Raw genomic sequence first — 24,393 nt, forward strand, 5'->3', positions numbered from 1 at the left:
AAGGATGCTGCTTACTAAGGGCTCCCAAGAGGACTTGAACACTGGGGTGATTCACCCAGATCAGTGGATGGCTGAATTCACATTGGCTGGATCTACTTGCGCTCCTACTGGTTCATACAGTGACAATTACAGCTAGCATTACACAGTGCTTAAGACGCACAAGACATCCATCCATTTGCTCCTTATCCCAGCCCTAGGAGGTAGGTGCCATGATCTTTCCCTGATGGGGAAAGTGAGACAAAGGTAGGCCAGGCAATGTGCTCAGCATCACCCAGTGAAGGGGCAGAGCTGGGGTGTGGCTCTGGAGCCCAGGCGTGTTCACTGGGCACAAGATTTGGGAATATGGGGTCCACGGTGTCTGTCTTACACAGAGCACAGGGCAAGCGGTTCTTATTTTCCACACTGAAGGACAGCTGCTGTTCTGAGGTTATCCACCCCAGTACCTGTTTCCTTTCTTTCGCCCTAACAGAGCCCAGGTTTTGCACCCGTCTCTACTCCTCCAGGAGGGGATCCGAGTGCTAGTTTAGATGTAAACCAGTGCCTCTTCCCTGACTTTCCCTTGGGAAAACCACCCTTCCCTCATTAGGTACAGTAGATCCCCCGCCCTGGCGTTCGAATTTTGAGCAGAGACAAAAGCTAAAAAGTTTGTAGCGGGTAGTGGCTAAGTGCTCTGGGTCCAAATCCCAGCTCCCCCACTTCCTCCTTGGGTGGCTCTGAGCAAGTCATGTAATTTGGAGAGTCAGTTTCCACATAAATGGGATACTGAGTCCATGCTGCTTAGGGTCATCCTTCAATGGGACAGTAAACAGTAGGTTCTTTGAACAGAACCCAGCAGAGCGAGCAGTCACTGTTGGGACCACAGCAAAAGTCCCTGTGAAAATATCCATTTGTCCTGCCCTCCTGGGGTTGCCCTGGTTCCCATTCCTTCCCAGACTGGCCCATGCTTCAGTGCTGTAGCCTTCAGGAAAGGCCTCTTGCGGCTCTGCTCTTGGTTAGCTGGCCCTGCCTGAGTCCTCACCCTTCCTTATTTCCCAAGAGCGCTTGCTTTTTATTCCTGTCATGTGATTCCCTCTGCAGGCTGTCTACTGCATGTGGGTTCCTGGCTGTGGCAGGAAGTTGGCAGTTGAAATTCAGCCCATGTTCAAGAAGCTGTGAGCCTTGATGTGGGGGTATATCTCTTTTTCTAATTCATTCAGCTGGGGGTAGCAGTCGCTCTGGTAAACTGTCCTCCCCCTTCCTCTATCCAGGAAACTTCTACTCATCCTTTACTCCCAGTCTTAACGTCACCTCCTCTGGGAAGCCTGCCTGGACTCTTCCAAATGGCATTAATTGCAGCCTGGTCCTGTGCTTCTGTAGTCTCTGCCCATCTCGTAGATACAGCAGCAGTTAACTCTCTGACTGGACTGTGAGCTCTAGGTGGTCTCTGAGGCTGTTGAATCAGCAAATGACTCAGCCAGGATCAGGACAGGAAAAGTTTATTCTCACAGCTGAGCAAAGGGTGAGGCCCACAGCCTCAACTGCAGCAGAGGCAGCCCCCTCCCAGCCCCAGCCCTCCCCTCTTGGTATGGCGGCTGCAGGCGGGCTGATCAGGAGCCTGGGTGACAGTCAGGGAGCTGCCCGCCCGCCACGGGAGCCAGGCTGGCCATGGAGCAGCAGTGGGCAGCAGCAGCAAGTTACAGAGGGGAACAGGGGGTGTTAGTTGGGCTGGCTGATTCCCATCCCCCCACAAGTGGTGCTTGGTGAGGGCCTGGTGGGGGGGACCTGACTTGGTGGGGAGCATCTGGAGGAGCTCAGTCAGCTGTGAAGATACGGCTGGAAATGTCATCCAGGAGCCAGTCGATGCCAGGCAGCAAGTTGTCCCCAGTGACGGCGCTGCAGCCCTGGATGCACCAGTGGTGGCTGCGGATGGAGTCCAGCTCCAGGGCCTGAAAGGGAGGAAAGTGCCGGTGAGGCCCCGTGGCCCAGCCTGCCCACAGCTCCTTTCCTCTCCTGGCCCAGGGGAAATCCATGCCTCTTCACGGTCCTGCCCTGGGAAACTTCCCCCAGTCTCTGGTGAAGCTGTCAGCCCTCGCAGGCATGGGCACCAGGCTCTCTGTGCACTGTCATGCCAGCTCTACCCCTTAGGAAGAAAGTAGCAACACAGGCTCCCAAGTATCTGTTAGGACCCAGGCACTGTGCTGCGGGCCCAACAAACGACCTCTCATCTGTTCCTCCCAAGACCACACTAGGCAGGGTCTGCGCTGGCCATTTTACCAAGGAGGAAACCAAAGCTCAGAGTGGTTAAGCAACCTGCCTAACGTCACACAGCTAGGAAGTGGCAGAACCAATATTCTAACCACACTCTTTCTCATTCTGGTGCTGAAGCTATACAATAGTTAAGACTCTAGGGTCAGACAGGTCCAAGTTTAAATCCTTGTCTACTTACTGGCTGTGTGACCTTGGGTGAGTTACCTAATGCCTCTAAGCCTACTTCATTACCTGTAGAATGATAATAGTTCCTACTGCATGAGGTTGCTGTGGGAATTGAGTGAGTGAACCATACAAAGAGCCTAGTGCACAGAAAGCGCTCACTAGTTGGTTACTGTTACCCTGTGGAATGACCTATTTGCAGGTCTGCCTTCCGGCTGTGAGGCCACTCTGATCACTGGATCTCCCGGGCCCCAACAGGTCCTGCCACACGGCAGGGGCTCATACCTGCCTTTAAAATAAGGTAACAAATAAAGGCGTCCCTCTTTTCCTCCACGAGCCTGCACCGAGGCCTAAACTCACCTCGCGGATAGCGCTAGAAGACAGAGCTCCAGGCAGGTCCTGCTTATTGGCAAAGATGAGGAGGGTGGCTCCAGCCAGGCGCTGGGGGAGAAAAACAGAGGGGTGTGGGGGCTCAGAGGGCAGCCTGGCTCCTCATCTAATTGCCCAGAGCATCTGGAGTCAGAGACCAATCTGGAAAATCAGGGCAAGGCACCACGGGGGTGGATGAGGCCCAAGTGCGGTAGGCAGCGTGGACCTGCCTTTGAGGCTGGGCACACATGAGGTGGAGGAGCCCTGGGCTCAGCCAGGCCCTGGTTCTAATTTAATCACTACCCAGAGGGAAACTTTCTCCTCTTTTCCTGTTTCCTCTTCCATAAGTGGGGGTGGGGTGGGTGATAGACAAGGTGATCCCAGAACCCTCTGTGGTTCTAGACTGTTCCACCTGATGAAACTGACATGCACAAAGAATGCGACTGTTCCAGAGGCCACAGGTCTGCTGGAAATGACCTCTCTCTCTCCTTCTCCTACATTCATGGAGCCCTTCAACTACCCCACTGCCCTGACAGGCCCCTCTGCCTATCATTCCAGTTATGTCCGTGTATGTGGTTAGCCCTGGGTGTTGCTCCATGTGGGTGGGTGGGTCTAGCCCAGGCCTGAGCATTTGATCCCACTGGACCTGCTTGACACCCCCAGGAGGTTGCTACTGTACCACCAGGTTAACCGTATGTCCCTGTGTGCCCATGACAGTCCTGTTTATGCCTGTTGTCCCTCATCATTAACAACTCCCTCTCACTCTCAAAAGTGTACTTGTTTTCATCTAAATGTGGCGCAGTAACTTGATGACATCCTAGAACAAAAAAAGGTCATTAGTGGAAAAACCTGTGAAACGCAAATAAAAATTTAGTTTTTTGGTTTTTTTTTTAATGTGTAATTTTGTTTTCCAAATATTTTATTTTTTTTATTTTTAGAGAGAGGGGAAGAGAGGGAGAGAAACATCAAAGTGTGGTTGCCTCTTGCGAGCCCCCAACTGGGGGCCTGGCCCGCAACCCAGGCATGTGCCCTGACTGGGAATTGAACGCACGACACTTTGGTTCGCAGGCCGTCGCTCAATCCACTGAGCCACACCAGCCAGGGCAAAAATCTGTAATTTTTTAAGAGTAACTTCCCAGTGTTAATTTCTTAGTTTTGACAAACGTACAGTGATTATGTAAGATATTAACAGTAGGGAAGCAGGGTGAAGGCTATACGGGCTCCCTCTTCACTATCTTTGCAACTTGTCTGTAAATCTAAAATTTTATTTTTTAAAAAGTGTTTTGGCCCAGATGGTAAATTATAAGACCATTCTAATTATAATGCCCATCTTGGAGATGAGGAAGTGGAGGTTCAGAGAGGTTAAGTGCCTTGCCTGAGGTCACACAGCAAGGAGTCCGATGCCTGAGTCAGGCTCCACTGCCTCCCAAAGCTCCACAAGCTGGCCTGCCATCATCTTCCTAAAGCTCAACTGAAGGCAGGGAAACCGAAGTAAGGGTGGTCGAGCATGACATCACAGGGATGTGAACCCAGGTCTCGGTCCACAGCATGACCTGCATGTGGCACCGTGGGCCTCCCTGGACCAGGCATACAGGATGTCTTTGCCTCCCCAAGGGAGCTGGGCACATGGCGAGGGCTCAGGGAATCTGCCCAGGAGGATGTCCACGTCCATGTATGCACACAAAGCACCGGGGCCTGGCTGCTGGTGGAAGCCCGGCTCCACGCCCTCCCCGCTCGGCCAGGCCCCTGGCCCACCTCCTCCACCAGCAGGCTCTGCAGCTCCCGCTGGCAGTCCTGCATGCGCTGGCGGTCGGCGCTGTCCACCACCCAGATGAGGCCATCGGTGCTCTCAAAGTAGTTCCGCCAGTAGGACCGCAGGGACTTCTGGCCGCCCACATCCCAGATGTTCAGCTTGAATCTAGGCAGGGAGCAGGTGGCCGGACGGTCAGCCTGGCCCCTTACCCACCCTCCCCACCCTGCTCTGTGCTGGCCCACCCACAGGGACCCCGCTCACCCACGGTGCTCCAGGGTCTTGATGTTGAAGCCCAGAGTCGGGGAGATGGTGTCGATGTCTTCCCCATTGAACTTCTTGAGGATAGTTGTTTTGCCAGCGTTGTCTAGGCCGCTGGGACACACCAGGTTAAGGAGAGACCCCCATACTCTGCAGGGTGGTCACCACCAGTGCCCCTCACTGAGGGGCAAATCATTTCCCACCACTTGTCAAAATCAGTGAGCACATGACTGACCCACAACCGGCCCTTGGTAAGTGTGGGAGTATCACTAAACAAGTATCTTACCATCTCCTCCAGACCAAAGGCTCCCTGATTCACTCGGCAATATTTACAGAACACCTACTAACTGCCAGGCCCTGCTGGGGCGCTGCGGGGACCCGGAGTCAAAGTCTGCCCTTGCGCAGCTGATGCTGCAGTGCTAGTGTGGAGACCGCCCACGGAGTGCGAACGCAGGAGAAACAAGGTACTGGCAGGTCCTGGTGAGTGTTAGCGATACAACGAAGACAAAAACAAAATCAATGAGGACGTTTCGGAGCGGGCCATTGGAGGGGCTCCCTTTAGCTTGAGTGTCAGGGAAGGCCTCTCTGAGGGTCTCGAGCTGAGAGGCCCTAACAACGAGAAGCCAGCTTTTTGAAGGACTGGTGAAACGACATTCTAAGCAGAGGGAAGAGCAAGAAGAAGAACCTAGAGGCAGCCATCCTCACTCATTTCTGGAATATTCCAAGTCTGCTGCTGCTGAGTGTGCAAATGTAAGGTCACCATCGGGAGAGAACCCCCCCCCCTCTTTCCTTCTAACAACTTCAGGGGGGCTTGCAGCTGGGAAGAGGGCCCCAGCCCGGGACTCAGCAGCCTTTCTGCTCACCTGACCAGAGCAAGTGACTCAAACCAGTGACGTGGGGATGACAGAGAGCCTCTCCTGAGACCCAGCCTTAGCCCCTGATAACTGGCCACCGGTTATTCCCTCAACTCCAGGACCCAGGCTTCCTTCTCCACGGGATCGTTCCCCTCGGCTGACAAACTAGCTCTCGCCCGCCTTACGAGAAGCAAACATCCTCACTTGATCCCTGTCCCCTTTATTCCATTATTTCCCTCCCTTAACAGCGCACCTCCTCCAAACCACTTCCATTCTCACCTCCCATTTCTGTTCTCCTGCTCTTTCCTGAAACCATGAGGCTTTTGCTCCAACTGCGTCCCTACAACTGCTCTTGCCAAGGTCACTCCCTGAAGACACCCACTTGAGTTCCTCCTCCCGGGAGTTTGCTGCCCTTGCTGTTCCGTTGGCTTAAAAAAACGTCCCCATATATCTACATGGTTCATCCTTCACCTCCCTGTCTTCACTCAGCTGTCCCTTTCTCAACGCAGCCTTCCCGCCCACCTAATCTAAACTACATTCTTCTCTACATTCTTCTCCGTAACTGCTATGCGTTTTCTCACTTACCTTGTTAACATCTTCCTCCCTCCAGCATCACAGAATGGCCATGAAGGCAGCCGCTGTTTCTAGTTTGCAGTCTAACCCCAGCCTCTAGGTCAGTCCTAGCGCACAGTAGGTGCTCAGTAAATATATACTGGATGATCGCATTCTCTGTGCCTATCTCGGGGCTCTTTAAAACAGACGTGATGTGAACACTGCTTCTGAGTTATTTGAGTACGGAAATGTCTTCTCTGTCTGCTAGGGGAGCTGGGGGTGAGGAAGGCCCAGCTCTTGGATCTCAGAGAGTTCCCCCGCCAAGGGGTCCGGGACAGACTTGGGCGAAAGAGTGAGGACGCCAGTTCGTGGGATTCGGAAGGCCGGCGGGGCCTACAAGCCATCAGCCGCGGGGAGGAGACGGGACAATTGGGCCCACCTGCGAAACGACCCGCGTGGTGTCCCTACCCGCCTTTCCCGGGAGTTGAGGGCGGGGCCCGCACGCCTCCGGGGTTCCGACCTTGAGGGCGGGGTCGGGGCCTATCCCCCTCGGACAGGGGGTAAGAGGTCAGAGCCGAAGAGGACCACGGCCGCACACTAGGGCCAGACCTAACGGTGGTGGCGTACGAGTCACCTCCGGGCCCCACCACTCCCCTACACTGCGACACTTGGTCCGACTGTTGCATCTTCGGGCCCACAGCTTTGGCCTCGGGAACCGAGTCCCCCCCACCCCGAGCCGGTGGTTCGGCCTCCTCCCGGTCCCCTGCCGAAGCGATTGGTAGGGCCTGCGTGCGTGACGCACAATGGGCAGCTGGGGCAGGCCGCCCGGCCGCGCACCACGTACCCGGTAGGGGGCGCCTGGCACCGCCCGCCGGCGGGGCCCCGCTACCCTGGCGGCTCCGGTGTCCGGGAGGATACAGCATGAGCAGCCGCAGCTCCCGCTCTTTCTGCTTCATCTTCTTCAGGATGGTCAGAAGGCCCATGGTCCCCGTAGCCCCCTACCGGCTGCCGTTCCTTCTTAGTCCCGGGACCCCTTTCCCTGCTCCTATTGGCTATCACGCCCACGGACAGCACAGCCTATTGGTCGTTCCCTCGCTCAGCCCCGCCCTCGCTCCCACGTGATCGTAAGGTTGCCCAGTGGTTCAGCTGAGCTGGCCCCCCCAGCGGTGATGGGGTCTTCTGCGCGGCCACCTGCTTTAACCCTTCGCATTCCTAGGGCTTGAAGGACAAGGGCACTGCCATTCCTATCTGTCGAGGACCCCAGGCTCGGCCGGGAACGGAAACCTGAAGTTCCTGGGTTTTGTCTTGGCTGCATGGAGAGTAAGCGTTCTGACTCGGGAGTCAGAACCGGTAGCCCCAAGATGGTTGACGATCTCATCCCGTGGCCATTGTAAGGCCATGTTCCCCGAAAACGTGGTCCAGATTCTTCTCATCTTGGGCTTCAGCGTCATCCTGAACCTGCCTACTCCTTTTCTTGGCACCTGGAATCCTAGAGGGTGGGCTTGGGGTTCTCCATGGAGGACGAAAGTGCCCCCTAGGGGCCGTTTCGAAATGTGCGGTGGCGTCATTGGGTTGTCCCAGTTACCAGGTAGGTCTCTGTTGTTTAGAGGGCAGTGGACAGACCCATAAAAGAATTATCCCGCTCAAGATGCCCATCATTTCTCTGTTAATAAGCACAATTCTTTGATTTTCCACCAAGAAGGTTGAGGCTCACATGGTCTTAGCATAGTCACTGGCTTATAGTAGATGCTCCATATGTATTGTTGAATGAACGACTGTCCAAGAGTTTGTTTTTTTACCTTAATGATAATGTCCAGAAAAAAGTGATGGAACTGAGGCCAGGGGCTAGGCATATTGTAAACTCAGGAGAGTGTGCCTTGTCTTATTTTTTTAAATTGGTTTGAGAGAAAAAGAGAAACATGGATTTGTTGTTCCACTTATTTATGCATTCACTGGTTGATTCTTGTATGTGCCCTGACTAGGGGTCAACCTCCAACCTTGGGGTATCCAGACAAATGAGCTACCTGGCTGACCAGGTCCTTACTGTCTTATTTTGAGCCCTTCCCCCAGCCCACTGCTTGGTAAATATGAGCAGGCAGCACAGCGAAGGCTCTGTCTCGTGTTCGGGAAAGAAGTCAGGCACCAACTGAAGATCGTGGCTGACTCCTCTGTTTTCTACTTCATCCTCCCAGCAACGTGTGAGGTTTATTTCCTTTCTGCAGATGTGATGGTGGAGTCCAGAGAGTTTAAGGCATTTGGACAGCAATTTAAATTCAGATCTGGTTGACAGGAAAGTGCACTGTTCCTCCAGGTCCCTAAGAAATCTAAGTGCCTTCAGTGTGGATCAGTTACCTAAGCTGGGGTACATGTGTGTGTTCGATTCCATGAAGCTTCTGAGAAGGATGAGGTGGAGCTAGAATGTGCATGCGTGGAAAGACGTCATACTAAGTGAAAAAAGGGAACTATTCCATTTTAATGGTAACAATAACAGTAACCCACTAAACAATGCTTTTCAAACTATGGGATGCAGCACATTAAGGAGACTGAGATGACTTTAGTGTCACAAATAAGTTGAACCATATGAAGTTGCCCATATTTGACTGTGTTGACTACAAAGCTGTCTATCAATCCATTTTGTAGGGCTCTACCGCGTAACACTAGCAAAAATTAGAGTGAACAGAGCAGAAAGCATTACTGCCTTTGCCCTTGAATTTAAAGGTCCGTAGTGTTTGTTTCAGATATTTATATAGATGTGTGCACTTCTCACGAGGAGTCAGTCACAAAAATTTGAAAATCACTACAATTAAACTGTTACCTCTGGAGCGGGTTTAAGGGAAGCTGAAAATTATTATCTTAAGCACCTGTGGATTGCTTTACTTTACTCTTGCCACCAGCATTGAAATCCTTGTTTAAATATCAGGTCTGCAGTCCCGTCCAAGCCGTTGTCATGGATTCCCAGGGGCCGCATTGTAGCATTACAGTGAATATCAACGGCAAAAACCTGGAAGTTCAGTGAAATAGTAGGAGACCAGGAAGTAATTATGTTGCACTTTTTAAAAAATATGCTTTATTGATTATGCTGTTACAGTTGTCCCAATTTCTTTTCCCCTTTTTCCCCTCCACCCAGTGACCCGCCTCCCTCCAGTTGTCTCCCCCGCTTAGTCCATGCCCATTGGTTGTGCATATAGTTCTTCTCAACATCTTCCTGTCTACTCCACTCCCTCCTACTATTCTTCCTAATTCCTCTACCATCTCCCTCCCTTTCCCCCTTCCCCCTCCCTGCTGACCTCCCCCCATAATGTTCCCCATACCTATAATTCTTTTCCAACTCTTGTTGCCTACTTAGTCTGCCTTTGTTTCAGTTCCCTAGCTTCTGTTGTTGGTTGTTGTGATACAGTTTTCATTTTAATGTTCATAGTTTTGTCCTCCTTCTCCTAAACAAGTCCCTTTAGCATTGCATATAACAGTGGTTTGGATCTGATGAGCTCCTTCAGTTTTACTTTGTCCTGGAAGCACTTTCTCTGCCCTTCTATTCTGAGTGACAGCTTCACTGGATAGAGTAATCATGATTGTAGATCTTTGCTTTCCATTACTTTGAATATTTCTTGCCAGTCCCTTCTTGCCTGCAGAGTTTCTTTTGAGAAATCAGCTGAGAGCCTTATTGGGACCCCTTTGTACATAATTCTCTTCTCTCTTGCTGATTTAAGATTCTCTCTTTATCCTTAATTTTTGACATTTTGATTATAATGTGTCTTGGGTCCAGTTTATTTGGAACTCTCTGCTTCCTGGCCCTGTAAGTCTATTTCCTTTCCCAAGTTAGGGAAGTTCTGCTTCACTATTTTTTTCACATAATTTTTCAATTTCTAGTTCTTCTTCACCTTCTGGCAACCTTATGATTCGGATGTTGGCCCGCTTATAGCTGTCCCATAGGTTTCTGAGCCTCTCCTCATTTTCCTCATTTTTTTGTTTCCTCTTTCTGCACTGGTTGACTGTTTGTTCCTTCCCTATGTTCCGATTTGTTGATTTGATCCCTTGGTTTTCCTTCCCTCACCACTAGTTTCGTATGTGTTTTCATTCATTTCAGCAGGATTAGCCTTCATTCCTTCCCTGTCTTAAGATCTGCTGTTAGGTCTGTAAGCTTTCTTATAACCAAAGCTCTGAACTGAGCCTCAGAACGATTTCCTATCTGCTGAGCCATTAGATTAGATATTTGCTGTGTGGTCAGCTGTGTCACCGGGATCTCTATCATGATCTGTGCCATCCTGACTATTTTGTGTTTACCTTTGCCTCCTGTACGGGGTTGTCACACCTCTGATGCTAGAAAGGGCAGAGCCCCATGCACTCTTCACTACCGGGTGACCCTTCTCACCACGCTGTGGAGTTTTGTGTGTGGGAGCAGGGGTCCAAGATGGATTCCTGCCGTTGACTCTCTGCTGAGAGACCGGGAGCCTCCTCCTCCATCCCCACCACCTCCGGGCCTCAAGTCCAAGGCAATGCGGGTCTGCCTTCCCTGGCGTTGGAATCGCGAGCTGATGGGTCTGGTCTGCAGCTGGGGGTGCTCCCCAGGTGCTTCTCACCTCCCCTTAAACATGGGTGTCTGTGCTTACTGCCATCCTGCTGCCATCACTGCTGCTGCCACCGCCACCAGCACAGCTTGACCTCTCTGCCCTGGCTTCGCACCTCCTGCCCGTCCGGACGAGCACCACTTGTTTATAACTTCATACGCTGGACTTCCATGTAGCTTTATTCTCTGGAACTTCTGGTTATTTCTGGTTTTGCGGTAGTTGTATTCCTTTTAATTGTGGAGGGAGATGGAGTGTGCCAGCCTAGGCCTCCATCTTGGCCGGAAGCTGTGTTGCAGTTTTGAATAATATTTGCCTATAGCTAGAAATCCACGGTGGGGAGTGTAAGGGCTTTTAAAGATACGCAAATGTAGGACCCCAGTGACAGGCAGTATTTTCATTTGCCTGGTGGGAAGGAGGAAAGGGTGCTCTTGAAATAAACTTTTTAGGGAATACCTTTGGAAGAAAACTGGGAAAGGAGATCTATAGAGCTGTAGTTATTTATAACTGAATATATTCAGGAGAAAGAATCATGAATTTAAAATACCCAAATCCTGACAGCTGGGAAACCTGGTTTTGAAGGGAGAATTTCTAAGTGCCTTGTAACTTGGGGGTAGAGTTCTAGATACTTTTTATTTTTTTGTTATGATTTTTTAATCCTCACTCGAGGATGTGTTTATTGATTTTAGAGAGAGAGGAAGTGGGAGGGAGAGAGATATATATGAGGGAGAAACATCGATTGTTTGCCTGTCGTACGTACATGCCCTGACCAGGGATTGAACCTGCAACCTAGGTGCGTGCCCTGACCAGGACTGGAACCCACAACCTTTTTTGGTGTATGGGATGAGGCTCCAACCAACTGAGCCACCAGCCAGGTTGAGTTCTAGATAATCTTGTACAGAGTTGGGTTTGCCCAGTGTTTGGGGAGGAAATTTTGGCACCTCAGTGTTAAATTTAAGAGACAAAGCCCTTGTGACCCAACCATGCGCTCCATGCGTCGCCTTTAACCCTTTATTCTGCAGCAGCAGCACCACCAACAAAGAGCCGGGGTAGAAAGACCCTGCTAGAGTTATAATTGCTGAATATTAAGCATTAGCAAGAAGTATACCGAAGTACTTTATTTATTTGTGTACATAAATATTTATTTTTAAGCTTGCTCTGGATGAATTTTCTTTCATTCTTTTAAACTACAGTGCACATATGAGGTTTAAATTAAAGTTCCAGTTTTGATAAGAGAAATCCTATGTTTTTCCTCTGGTGAAACATGTCTATGATGCCAGTTTTATTTATTTTTTTGGACCATGTACTCAGGACAGAAAGGACTGGAAGTCTGCACCCTGATCACTGATGTGACAACTGCCTCTAGGCCTCAGCCCTACCCTGCCTTGCTGCTGTAGCCCCGCCCTTTAAGCACCCAAGGGTGGCCCACCCCCAGTTGGTGTGTGCAGCGAGCAGGCCACAGCTGAAATCTTCCTTACAGGTCTCAGGGCAGCTGCCTGGTGTGGGAGGCAGAGGAGGTGTCCTCTCCAATTTCCAGATGATGAAGTGAGCTGCTACTCACCCCACCCCCCACCATCCACCCAAGGGCTCATGACATCCTTAGGCCTTCAAGGAGTTGAAAATCTGGGCTCTTCCAGGAACCATGTCCACGCCCCTCCCCCCACCCCCCATGCCTGTGGCACCCTCCAGAGCAAGGCCGTGCCTGCCTTTGTCTCCCAGGGCTTGGCCAGGCCACTGCGCGGGGAGTACCTACTGAGCCTTCTCTCAGCAACCTGAGAGCCAGGTACCCTGTTATCGCCACCTGACACATGAGCTAGGAGCTCCACTCACCCAGATGGCTGTAACAGCCTCTCAACCGGGTTCCCTGTCCCCCTTTCCCAAGACTTTTGTAACCGGTGCTCAGATCTTGTCCCCCCTGTGCTCAAAGCCCTGTCCACTATGTCCCCTGTATCCTTCAGAGTTAGAGCCTGAGATCTCCCGGAGCTGGTGAGGCCCCAAGTGAGTGGCCCTCTCTGTTCTCTGTCCTGATCGCCTTCTCTTCCCTGTCCCCTTATCAACCCTCCAGCCCGCCAGGCATTCCCACAGCCCCTAAGCCATACCTCCCTGTCACCTCCCCGACTTCAGCACTTTGCTCAAGTTCCAATGCCTCAAAAAAGTATATTGTTCCAATCTCTCAATGAGGCTGATGACCCTATTTAAATTTGAAACCACTTAATGCCCCACCCGCATTCCCCAAATCCTTTATTTTGCTTTATATTTTGCCATGACATGTAAGGCCTTCTACCAGCCAATAGAACTCCCTTAATTTATTATCCCTCCATCCGCACTAGAAGTGGCAAAGCAGGGATTTGAACTCAAGCCTATCTGGGACCTGGACCACGTGGGAAAACCCAGGAGCTGTGGTCACCACTACCACATCCTGCAAAGCCCCAGGAGGCTCAGGACTGTTCGGCGCTTGTCTGTTTATTATTTATGCTCCCTGCCCACTTCCAAAAGTTTGAGTCGGCTTCCTGGAAAGGTGTATGTTAAAGCAGGAGTCCCCAATCCCTGTGCCTGGATCAGTGCCTGTCCGTGACCCAGTGACCTGTTAGGACCTGGCTGCACAGCAGGAGGTGAGCGGGGAGCCAGAGAAGCTTCTCCAGCATTACCGGCTGAGCTCCGCCTCCCGTTCCCCCCACCCCCACCGCCCATCTTCCACGAAAGATTGTCTTCCACTAAACCGGTCTCTGAGTGCCAAAAAGGTAGGGGACTGCTGTGTTAAAGGAATGGCAGAGGATCAGAAGCACAGAGCTTTGGAGGAGGCCGAAGGCCCTGCAGGACTGGGAGGGGGAACTGTGCAAACTTGCTAGGGACCGGGCTGTGATGGCATCAGAGAGCCCCGGTGAAGTCACCCGGTTCCTGGGAAGCCTGGCTGCCCGCAGGTTCTGGCTTTAGTGAGCACTCACGAGGTACTGTGCCCAAGTGAGTCAGTCCTTTCCTCTCTAATGCCCTGGGGAGTCCCCACAATGTCACTGCCCCCAGTCCCTGCTCACCTAGCATTGTCCCCTCAGCAAGACTTTGCTTTCCCACCCACAGGTCCCTGTGAAGCAATGAAACGAGGGAGCGCTGGTCTTGGTGTCCGAGACACAAGCATTCATTGAGCTTGTCCCATCTGGGGATGTGACTCAGCTGAGGGGTGTGCCTCTGCACAGCAGCTTACTCATATCAGGATCTGGGCCAGCAATGTGTTCCCTCTCCTCCCACCAGTAACACTTGGTGTCCTTTGGAAGTTGGCTCTTCCTCACCCATAGTCCCTCTGGTTAAGACAGGGCTCATCCTATTCCCCAGGCTCAGGAAGGGCCTGGGACCCAGCCTTGCCCTTCTTACCTTTTATCTCCTGGACATAGTGACTCATGTCAGGAATTAGCCACATGACTCAAGTCGGACCAAGGAGAGCCAGACCTGGGACTTTTGTTGGAACTGTTGGGAACATAGTAAGGGGTGAGAACATGCACCCCCACCCTGGGGCAGCTAAGCTGGTGTTTCTGGTGGCCATCTTACTACCACGAGTGGTCCCTGCCTGAGGATATAGCCAGCCCAGAGCAGAGCAGGAGTGTCACACAGACCCCTTCTGACATTGTTTGGGCAGCATGATCCAGCCATGCCTGAAGCTGGAACATTCTAGACTTGTCAATGACTTAACCTTGAGTTAGATCCCTTATAAAACAAAGAATCCAGAGAACACCTAATTTCCCATTTCTTATTGAGACTTCTTTGTGAGCTTGAAAAATGTTGAGCAACTTATATCAAATATTAAGTACTACGTCTTACACATGGACATAGTCATTACCATTTTTTTTTTCATTAAAACGGTATTTCATTAGGAAAAAAATCTCATCCCTGTCCTTGCACTCCAACTTTTTTTTCTTTGAAATTAATAATAATAATGAATAAAATGCAAGCCTATTGTTATGTGAACAAAAAATTCATCAGGTATTGAGCGCCTCTGTTAAAAGTTTGGCAGATGTTTGTGTGACTTACTGTGTGCTAGGCACTGTTTTAAGCCCATAATATACATTACTTCATCAAATCCTTATATTATTATCCCCATTTTACAGATGAGGCAGAAGGAGCTTAGTTAAGTGACTGGCCCAAGATCAAGTTCCAGGTCCAGGATGGAACCTGCCCACTTCTCTGATCTCCCCAACAGGAGGTGTGCCACCTGGCCTGCCAGTCCATGTGCCTTGTGTGTGTCCCACACCCCGCTGGGTTGTAAACTCGTCCCAGCGGTGGCCTAATTCCCATGAGGCCCATCCACAGTTGCAAGTGGGACTTCAATATCCAGCCTCAGTCATTCCAGCAGCCACCTGGCCTCTTTCTCTCCTCTTCATTGTCTGAAGTTCCTTCAAGATGCCCTGAAGACACCAGACCTCCAATGAGGGGTGCACATGAAGGGGGACGTAGAAAGAGGGTCTTCATCCCTGGACAGCTGGAGACCCCTGGTATCTCCAACTCCAGGAGGTGTGGGAAGGAACTGGGATGGAGCATCAATACATCCTAACGTCTCCCAAACCAGCCGTGTGACTGTCCCCTTCCTCTGCTTCAGTTTCCTCAGTGGTAAAAGGAGGAGGCTGGTTAGGAAGAGTCTCCCAGGAACCCAGGGCAAGTCCTGTGGGAATGAGTAAGGCAGAAGTTTCTTTTCCCATCCAGGAAGCGTTAGGGGTTCCCGGGTGGCAAGCTGCCTGCTGGACTTTCATTCATGAATTCATTAATTGAGCACCTATTATGTGGAGGCAGTGTGTGAGGCACAGGGGATACTTCAGAAAGACAGGCAGTGATCCTGCTGCCCAGGAGCTCACTCTGTAGCTATGTTTTGGGAGGCCTCTGACCCTTCACTCACTGAGGCTGCAGGCTCTGAACCAGGCCCTTCCGCACGCCTGGTTCACAGAGGGAGCACCGAGCGCTTGAGGGAGAGAGGCATGTCCTCCCTCTAGCTCTGCCCTCTCCCACCGGATGGCCTTGCCTCTCAGGCATTAGTTTCCTTACCTTGTAGTGAGAAGTTGATTGGCTGTCCCTGAAACCTGCTCTGCCAGCCTGGGACAGGGTCCACCTCAGTGGGGAAGCCTTGCACAGCCATTCATAGTTAAACATTACCCCTCTGTGTCAGTCCCTCCCTGCCACTCCTCAGGGATATCGAGCCATAAACACGGCCTTCTTTGGTTTTCCTCCAGGGCTGTGGCCTCCTGGGAGGGGCCACAGGTATGCCTGCTGACTGTCTCCCACCCGAAGCAGAGGTCTGGAGAGAGGGAGACAGGGATCCAGGTCTGGGGCTGGGCGCTGGGGGCTGGGGGCCGGGGTGAGGACACTCAGGCCCTAACCACCCCCCCCCCCAGATGTTTTCTCTTGATTACACCATGCCTGCGGCTCCCTAGATCCCTCTGTGGACTGATTTAATGAGCCCCTTGGGTGCTTGTCTCAGGCAAGATGCCCGGCCTTCCTGGTTTCTGGGAAACGAAAATAATTCAGAGAAATAGGGCAGCCTCACTGCATGGGGTGCCCCACTTCAGCTTCTGTACCCAGGCCCCTCACAAGCAAGAAGGGCCCGGCCCAGCTGTCATGCCCAGTCCCACCCACCCAGGTTTGTCTGGGCTTTCAGGGTTTGCTAGGTCTTTAATAGAATTTTTTATTACGACACATTTCAGGTATACCCTAAAGTGTAGATAATATTATCACATGGAACTTTGTTTCCACAGTTTAAGCAGCCAAACACCAGAGACATAATTGAAGTTCCCGTATTCTCCCTCAGTCCATCTCTCTGAATTGTGTATCACATTCCCATGCATATTTTATACTTTTATTACATATTGGCATATCCATATTGTTAAACCTTACAGATATTATCTTGTTCAGGTCTTGTTGCCACTTGTTACTGTCACACAATGGGGCGTTATGGACTTACAGGCATGACGATAGGTGTGGCTTTGAATCTCCCTCCATGCATTAATTGTGAGTAGCTGTTGAGCCCTTACTCTGCAGGTGCCTTACCTGGCTAACTCATTTAATCTTCACAACAAAATTACTTTTATCCTCACTTAACAGATTTGGAAACAGTGGCACAGAAAGGTGAAATGATGTACCCGAGTCGCATAGCTTGGAAGCTGTGCTCCTGACTGCGAGACACCGCTCTCTGTACTGCTGCATGGCCTGTTGAATGAAAACACAATAACTTATTCATCTGTTCTCCTATTTAAGGGCCATTGATTATTTTTGCCTCAACATTGGTCTCAGAGGGTTTGAGGTGGTTGTGTTATCTTGCGTGGTTTCTATATCAAGCTTGTGAATGAGTATTTGTATCATCCCCCCAACACCCTTTACAGTTGAGGAAAATAAGGCTCAGAGAGGCTGAGTCATCTTGTCAAAGCTGCACAGCTCCAGTGTGCCAGAGGCGGGCTGTGAACCTGGGCTCCTCCGAGTCTAGAGCGCAGAGGCTCTCCCGTATCCCTTATGTGCCTTCAGTCCCCTGTTGCATTCTCCTGACTCTGTCTCCGGCAGCCTGCCCTCCCTCCCTGAGAAGACCCTCCCCACACCTGGGCTTTGGTCTCCCCTCCTCTGGCCACCCTCCACTGTCCTCCTCCCAGAGAAGGGGCCCCACCGGAAGGCCAATTCATGTCAGGAAATTCCAGCCACGTGAGCCAACCCGAGCCAGGGATTCTGAGCAGCCGGTGGCTTTAGAAGAAACTGAAACTCGGCTTGCTGGGGGTGGAGTGGTCACTGGTGATTTAAAGACTCACTACTTCCTTAGGTTCCCAGAGGGCACTAGGAGGTCACAGCAGCTGAGGGAAACCCTGAACCAGGTGTGAGCATTTGCCCCACTGCCTAAGCCATGCACCTCTGCGGGGACGAAGGGCTGCTGACCGGGTCGGTGAGTACAGGGAACTCGGGGGGGGGGGGGGGGGGGCATAGGCCCCGGGGGTCCGCAGTGCCTGGGTGGGGAGAATGTGGTCAGAGCTCCTTGCCCCAGCTCTGTACACATGGGCTCTGTGACAGTGGGCTCCACAGCTCCTCTCTCTGGGTTTTGGTTTCCCCAGGGACCAGAATGCAGGCTTTCCAGCTCTCATATTGCAGACCCAGCCTCCAGTTTAGAACGTGGCCTCTGAGTACTGCTCTCCCCTAACCCACCTGTTCTGCCCTCACGGCCCTTAGAATAGCCTCTCCTCCCTCCCCTAGGAGGCCCTGCCCCACTCCCAGGACCCAGAACCCAGAGGCCAGCCCCTTCTCTCGCTGTGGGTCTTTCCCCCAAGCCCCAGTCTCTTGCCTCCCCCGGCCCCAGCACTTGGAACTAGCCTGCTATGGCCACGGACCTAGGAGCACAGCACCCTCTGACAGGAAGGCCAGGGTCTCACCTGAGCTCCCTACACTCAGAACACACCTCCCAGAGAGATCTGTGCGATGGGAGCTTGGGCTGCGGGGCTTCCCACATTCTTTCTTGCCTAACCTTCCAAACTCTGGGCATTTGGGTTAAATATTTCATCTAAATATCATGGACGCTCTAATCTGGCATCTGGGGGCAGGGAACAGTCATAGCTGTCAACCTTTGAGTCCACTCTTCCATCAGAGCAGACATCATTCATTCACTTTAGGTTGCTGCCCCACTAGAATTGAGCAACTTGAGGGCAGGGATTTTTCCCTGTTTTGTTCACTGCTGCGTCCCCCTAGCTCAGTGCCTGGCACACAGTAGGTGCTCAACAAATATTTGTTGAGTAGGTGAATATCACCTTTGGGCTGAGTTGCTCAGGGAACCGAGTCAGGCCCCGGCCCTGCCCTCATGGTGGAGCTCACAGCTAGGGAAATCAGCCGCCTTGGTTGTGGAAATAGTAGCGATAGGAGGGTGACCTTTATTAACCCCTGGCTCTGGGCTGGCCCTGGGCCGCCTGCTTTACGACAGTGAGGAAGACGCTGGGTTCAGAGGAGTAGTGACTTGCCCAGAGCGACCTAGCTGATAAAGTGTGGGTGTGAAGCCAGAACTGTACGGGTTCAAATCCCATCCTCCCAGCTGCTCGTTTATCCTCCCCCGACGTGGGATGTGGGCAGGACATTGACGTTGAGGGAGCCTGGCGTTCCAACGAGGCGTGACAAGCCTGCAGTGGGGTATGTGGACTCCGAGGGAGCTGGAGGCGGCTTCTGGGAGAAAGGGGACGTTCGGGGACTTGACTCGGGAAGGGCATGGCTTTCCAGGAGGCCAGGATGGAGGGCACAAGCCGCTGCCAGGACCTGAACTCTTGGCTTGTGCTCTGCAGGACCCGGAGGAGCACCAGAGGCAGCTGAAGAAGAAACAGAAGAACCGGGCATCTGCCCAGCGCAGCCGGCGGAAGCACACGGACAAGGCGGACGCCCTGCACCAGGTGGGGGACTCCACCCTTCCCGACCTCTGCCTGCGTTTACCCGGCCCGTTGCCTCTTCTCCATCCGCCTAGGAGCAGACCCCACTACACTGCCGGGTGCTCCCCCGGTGCTGAATTTGGGAGGAGGGAAGGGCTCTGCCGCTAAGATTTAGAAATTCCTAGGTGTGGAGTGCAAACCGTATTCCAGGTACACACTGGGCTGCAGGGACAGAAGGTGGGTCCATGGCCGGCCCTGCCCTCTAGGTGCCCCGGTCTAGGGAGAGGAGGCAACACGTGGAGGCAAACTGGGAGAATCCAGCCCAGGAGCCAGTTGAGGCACTCTTAAAAGGCGGGTTCCCGGCCACGCCCCCGGCCCCACCCCCTCACCCCCAGGTCCCACCTCAGGAGGCCAGGAGCCACCCTGGGACTAGTCGCATTGCCTCCGATGTAGGTGGCAGGGACCACACTGTGAGAAACTCTGGTTCAGGGTTCAGAAGCGCTGGCTTTAGAGTCCCAGCCGTGGTACTCAGCTGCAGGTCACTTCCTTCGCCATCCAAAAACGGGGACAAGAACGCCTGCCCTCTGGCAGGACCCTTGCGGAGGCCAAAGGAGGCAAAGGAGCCCAGTGGGTCAGGAGAGGGCTGCACCCGCACCGGCCTCTGGACCTGGGATGGTAACCGGCCCTTGGAGGTTCCCATCTTCCTCTCTGGGGACAGGCAGGATGCAATTAGGTCCTTTCTAGGGGGGATACTGAGAGCGAGACTCGGGACCTGGCATACACATAAGTCCCTCTAGTGATGTCTAGAACTCACAGCCCTCGGCACCCAGAGTCCCTACGCCGCCTGCAGCACTGACCCCCACCCGCCTGCCCTGCTCTCCTGACATCCACGCCCTGTTCTCCCTGGTCTGTCCCTGGACAGGCACATCCAGCCTCAGGGCCTCCGCCCTTGCTGTTCCCTCCACCCTCAGACAGCAGTCCAGCTAGAGTCTCACTTCTTTCCAGTTGTTTGGTTTAAATGTCACCTCCTCAGAGGAGCGTTTCTAGATCTCTAAAGCGACCTCTCCCTGTTACCCTGGTTTATTTTTCTTGTCAGCACTGACCTCCATGGATGCTGTCCCTTGCTTGTCTCCCTCACCAGACTGTACGCCACACGACAGCAGGGAACTCTTCTGTTCCCCACTGTTTCCCTGTCACCTGGACCAGTGCCTGACAAATGGAAGGGACGCAGTAATGCCCTGTGGAGCGAACAATACAGTCAGAATAAAAGTGCATTAGAAACACGCGGGCATGGGCGGGGGGAACGACAGGTAGCGGCATCAAGGTGAGGCAGAGATGGAGCCCGAGCTGGCGCTGCAGGAAGAGTAGGAGTTTCCCAAACGGACGGAAGTAAGAAAAGGCACTGCAGGCAAACGAAGTTGCGCTGGGTGGCCGTGACAGAACCCCACCCTATAGGTGGCGTGAGAGCGAGGACCCACACGCGCGTGACGGGTGGGGCTTTGTGCGTTCTTTCCTTCCTTCCTTCCAGGCTGGGCCTAGTGTCTCCTGTGTTACAGGCACGCTTCTAAGCATCAGAGACACTGCTGTGAACACAGCAGACAAAAAAAAGCCCAGCCTCCCCTTCCCTGGGCTACTTTTTTAAAAAAATATCTTATTTATTTATTTTAGAGAGAGGGGAAGGGAGGGAGAAAGAGAGGGAGAGAAACATCACTGTGTGGTTGCCTCTTGCGCACCTCTAACTGGGGACCTGGCCTGCAACCCGGGCACATGCCCTGACTGGGAATCGAACCAGCGACACGTTGGTTCACAGGCCAGCACTGAATCCACTGAGCCACAGCAGCCAGAGCTGGGCTCATATTTTTATGGGGGAGCCAGGCAGACAAACAAATGGTTTCTGAGGCGCCTGGGACGCCAGATGGTGATAGAGCTATGAAGATGATTTAAAGCGGGGGAGAGGGGAGGGAGTGGGGGTGATGGAAAGCCAACAGGGGGATGCCCTCCCTGAGTCGGTGACATTCGAGCAGTCTAAAGGTGGCAAACGGATGAATGAGTGATTGAGTGAGTGAGTGAGTGACTCAGTTTCCGGAGGTGATTTGAAGCCTTTGGAGAATTTAGGTGAAGGGTGACCTAATGACATTTCAAAAATGTCATTCCACATGCAGAGACCAGGCTGGGATGGGGCTGCTGGTGGCTTTGATGTCTTAGGATTTTGAGTCCGTGGCCTAAGCGACATTTGTTTGTAAAACGCCCTTGCAGCTTCTCCTTTTGAAGAGTGTCCCCAAGGGGTGGCGTGGGGGAGGGAACCGAAGAAAGTGGTTCAGCCTCTTGAGCTGTGGAAATAGAGTTCTTTCTGCCTTTTCCACAACTGTGGTCATCATACATGGCTGTTTAGAACTGCACATTGGTTTTTGTCTCCATGGGTTCTCAGAACCCAGCAGGGCAGACCCTGACAAGTGCTGCCCCCCCCCCCCCCCCCCGCAGAGCAGGATCTGGGCTCCCCCCATGGTGCCTGGGCGCTGGGGAGGTCCAGCAGGGCACCGAGCAGCCCGGAGGCGTCCAGGATGGCAGGACGCCTGGGCTGTGGTTGCCGTGAGAAGTCTCTGTCTGGATGAGCCCCGGGAGGGGATTGCTGCAAGAGTGTCCGGGCAGAGGGGACAGGAAGTGTCATGAGGAAGCAGAGTCCAGTCTGAGGGACAGGAAGTGGGAGGACACGCGAACTTGAGAGTTAAAGCTGGAGGCGTGAGCTGGGGTCACCACACACAGGCAGTTGTGGGAACCTTTAGAACGTTTGGTTAATGATACAGCTGCCCAATGGTTCCCCTGGGCCAAGAAAATGGGGTGGGTTGCAGGGAGCCCCAGTTAGGAGGCTGGTGGAGCTCCCAGCTGAGTGGAGGCTGCTGGCTGGTAGAGACCCCTGGCTTGGGGAATTGAGGATGGGGAGCAGGCACACCTGAGCCCCAGTAGGAGGTAGAATGGTGGTGGTTGTAGAGGCTGGCCAGAGAGTAGCCCAGGGCCCCCAGCTTGGACATTTGCATGCTGGCGGTGTCTTTTCCCTAAGTGGAGATCCCCGAGGGGCTGGTGATGGGGGAGGTGAACAGGGCTCATGCTGAGCCTCTAGTGCTGGCTGACACCCCCTCCCTGCCCACCTGCTCCTCCCTCCAGCAGCATGAGTCCCTGGAGAAACACAACCACGCTCTGCAGAAGGAGATCCGGGACCTGCAGCTGGAGCTGGCGTGGTGGAGGCAGACTCTGCACGCGCACGAGCGCCTGTGCCTCATGGACTGTGCCTCCTGCCTGGCTCCTCTGTCCTCTGGCTGCTGGGGCCAGGCCAAGCAGCCCCTGGACCCCACACCTCACAGACCACATGGCTGCCAGCAGCCACCGGGCCCGTTCCAGAGCCCAGACTCCTCTCCCTCGGCTCAGCAAAAACTCTCTCCAGATCCGCAGCCTCATGGTTCCCCTGGCTTCCTCCTGTCCCCTCAGCCCTCACTGTCCCTTGGCCCTACTGCGATGACTGCACTCCCTGCCCACCTGTCCCCCAGCCCTGGCCCATCTGCCTTGCCCTCTGGCTCCAGCCTATTGAGGCCTTCCTGCAAGCTCAAAGCCATCCTGCCCAGCTCCTCAGCCCAACCTGCCCCTCAGCAGCCGCTTGAACCAGAGCACCTCACGAGGGAGAAGCTGGTGTCCTCACCCCGCAGTCCCTCGACTGCTCTGGGGCTAGCCTGCCTACAGGAAATGGACAAACCTGCTCTCCCAGCAGCAGATCAGCCAGGGCTGGGTGTGGATCTCAGCCCCCACCCCCTCCTGGCCTTCCCCCTGCTCTCCTCTGCTCAAGTCCACTTCTAACCCGGCCCCCTGGAGCCGGCCTGGCCCCTTCCTGGGCTCGGGAGGCAGCCTTAGCACACAAGTACCTTTTCCATTGCCACTGGAGGCTGCCCTTCTCGGCTGCCCAGCTGGCCCAGAACTTCCCCAGGGAAAGGAAGCCATCCTTCCTACGTGCGCACCATTCTACCAGGAGCTCTTACCACCACCGTCTCATTTCAACATCATGGCCTTTTTGCACAATCCAGATCATCACTCCACTCTTTCAGAGAAGGAGACAGAGGGGTGGAGAAGCCAAGTGACTTGTCCAAGGTCACCTGGCCTTTCTTGGGACCTGAAAAGCCACCACCTATTCCTCCTTCTCCTGGTAGGGTCCTGGCCCAGGTAACTTAGGGACTGAAGTCCTAAAAGCTGTGGGCTGGTGTGAAGAGAGTTAAGTGCTGGGAGCAGGGAGGAGTTCTCCCTCTGCTTTGTGACTCCCAGGGCCACAGAACCCTGCAGTCCCTGAAACTTTGCCCTAACTAGGGGCAGCCCAGAGTCCACGCCTGGGAGGGGACAGACCAGGCGGGAGCCTAGAAGCAGATGCTTTCTTCCTCTAACAGTGTTTTCAGTTCCAGAAACTGAGACTGTGGAAGGGAACTGGGGAGAAGCCTAGAACAGTCTCCCCTGGGGTTTCTACAGGTGAGTTGCCTATAGCCTTACCAACACCTGGGGAGATTCTGTGGGGTCAGCTCTCCAGGCTATTCCCAAATAGCTCCCTCCCCACCTCCAACCAGGGGACAAAATGCTGGAGGAAAGAATGATGGGAGGGTCAGGTGCAAGGCTGTGTTTAAGCAAGTGCTGGACCTGAACCTGGCAGTAGCAAGACCCGTGTCTTCTTTAGTACTGCCCTGTCCCTGTGCAGCCTCCAGGACCCTCTGATCAGCACCCCTCCTTGTTCTTTGGCTGGGGCCCGGCTAGAGCTCAGCTGCAGTGTCTGCTCCAAGGGGGGGTTCTCACTCAGACTCAGGACAAGCACTGTCAGGGGCTTGAGATGAGAAGATCCAGCTCTTCGCCCAGATTTTCACACACTCTGTAAGCAGACACTATGCTAGTATTTGACACGCGCCAGGATGCTGAGCATAAGTCTCGGCACATTGTTATTGTAAATAAAGTTTTTTACTCCTTTTGCTTTGGCTAGTTGTGGGAAGCTCTGCTTGTACTCTGTACTATTGAAAACAAAGGGCTTTTGGAAGAAGAGGGAATAGTCTAGAATCTCAGAGGTGGGCAATCTCTCATGGACATCCTAATCTAACTCCCCTCCCACATTATAGATGAGGAAACTGAGACCCAGAGATGGAATGGACTTGCCCAGGGTCACCCAGCAAGAGTAGGTGTGATGGTCACAGGATTGTGGATGGCAACAGAGCTGGGGTCACCAGAAGGGTCAGGGAGAGCAGATTGGCAGGAGTGAAGCT

At 53.2% G+C, this 24,393-nt stretch overlaps 2 protein-coding genes across 2 annotated transcripts; one reads left to right on the plus strand and one right to left on the minus strand.

The window, feature by feature from the left end:
• Positions 1–1,459: 1,459 nt before the first annotated feature.
• On the minus strand, positions 1,460–7,245 carry ARL2 (ARF like GTPase 2). The gene is made up of 5 exons (XM_090258928.1): positions 7,114–7,245; positions 4,793–4,903; positions 4,534–4,696; positions 2,770–2,850; positions 1,460–1,925 (listed from the first exon to the last, which is right to left on the minus strand). Exons 1-5 carry the CDS (start codon positions 7,176–7,178, stop codon positions 1,791–1,793), a joined length of 555 nt encoding a protein of 184 aa, XP_090115054.1. The 5' UTR covers positions 7,179–7,245; the 3' UTR covers positions 1,460–1,790.
• A 15,131-nt stretch (positions 7,246–22,376) lies between these two features.
• On the plus strand, positions 22,377–24,111 carry BATF2 (basic leucine zipper ATF-like transcription factor 2). Its single transcript, XM_090258964.1, has one exon. It carries the CDS (start codon positions 22,391–22,393, stop codon positions 22,958–22,960), a length of 570 nt encoding a protein of 189 aa, XP_090115090.1. The 5' UTR covers positions 22,377–22,390; the 3' UTR covers positions 22,961–24,111.
• The last annotated feature ends 282 nt before the right edge of the window (positions 24,112–24,393 follow it).

This window comes from Furipterus horrens, unplaced genomic scaffold, assembly GCF_987537825.1.
Source record: "Furipterus horrens unplaced genomic scaffold, mFurHor1.1.pri manual_scaffold_2, whole genome shotgun sequence".
NCBI lineage: Eukaryota > Metazoa > Chordata > Mammalia > Chiroptera > Furipteridae > Furipterus > Furipterus horrens.

Excerpts from the sequence above, each read along its gene's own strand:
- ARL2 (XM_090258928.1), bottom strand. The coding sequence starts at position 7,178 with ATGGGCCTTCTGACCATCCTGAAGAAGATGAAGCAGAAAGAGCGGGAG. Across the intron at positions 2,851-4,533 it reads AGAGCCTGCTGGTGGAGGAG|CGCCTGGCTGGAGCCACCCT; the intron begins GTGGGCCAGGGG and ends TTTCTCCCCCAG. Across the intron at positions 1,926-2,769 it reads CTTCTAGCGCTATCCGCGAG|GCCCTGGAGCTGGACTCCAT; the intron begins GTGAGTTTAGGC and ends CCTCCCTTTCAG.
- BATF2 (XM_090258964.1), top strand. The coding sequence starts at position 22,391 with ATGGACTGTGCCTCCTGCCTGGCTCCTCTGTCCTCTGGCTGCTGGGGC.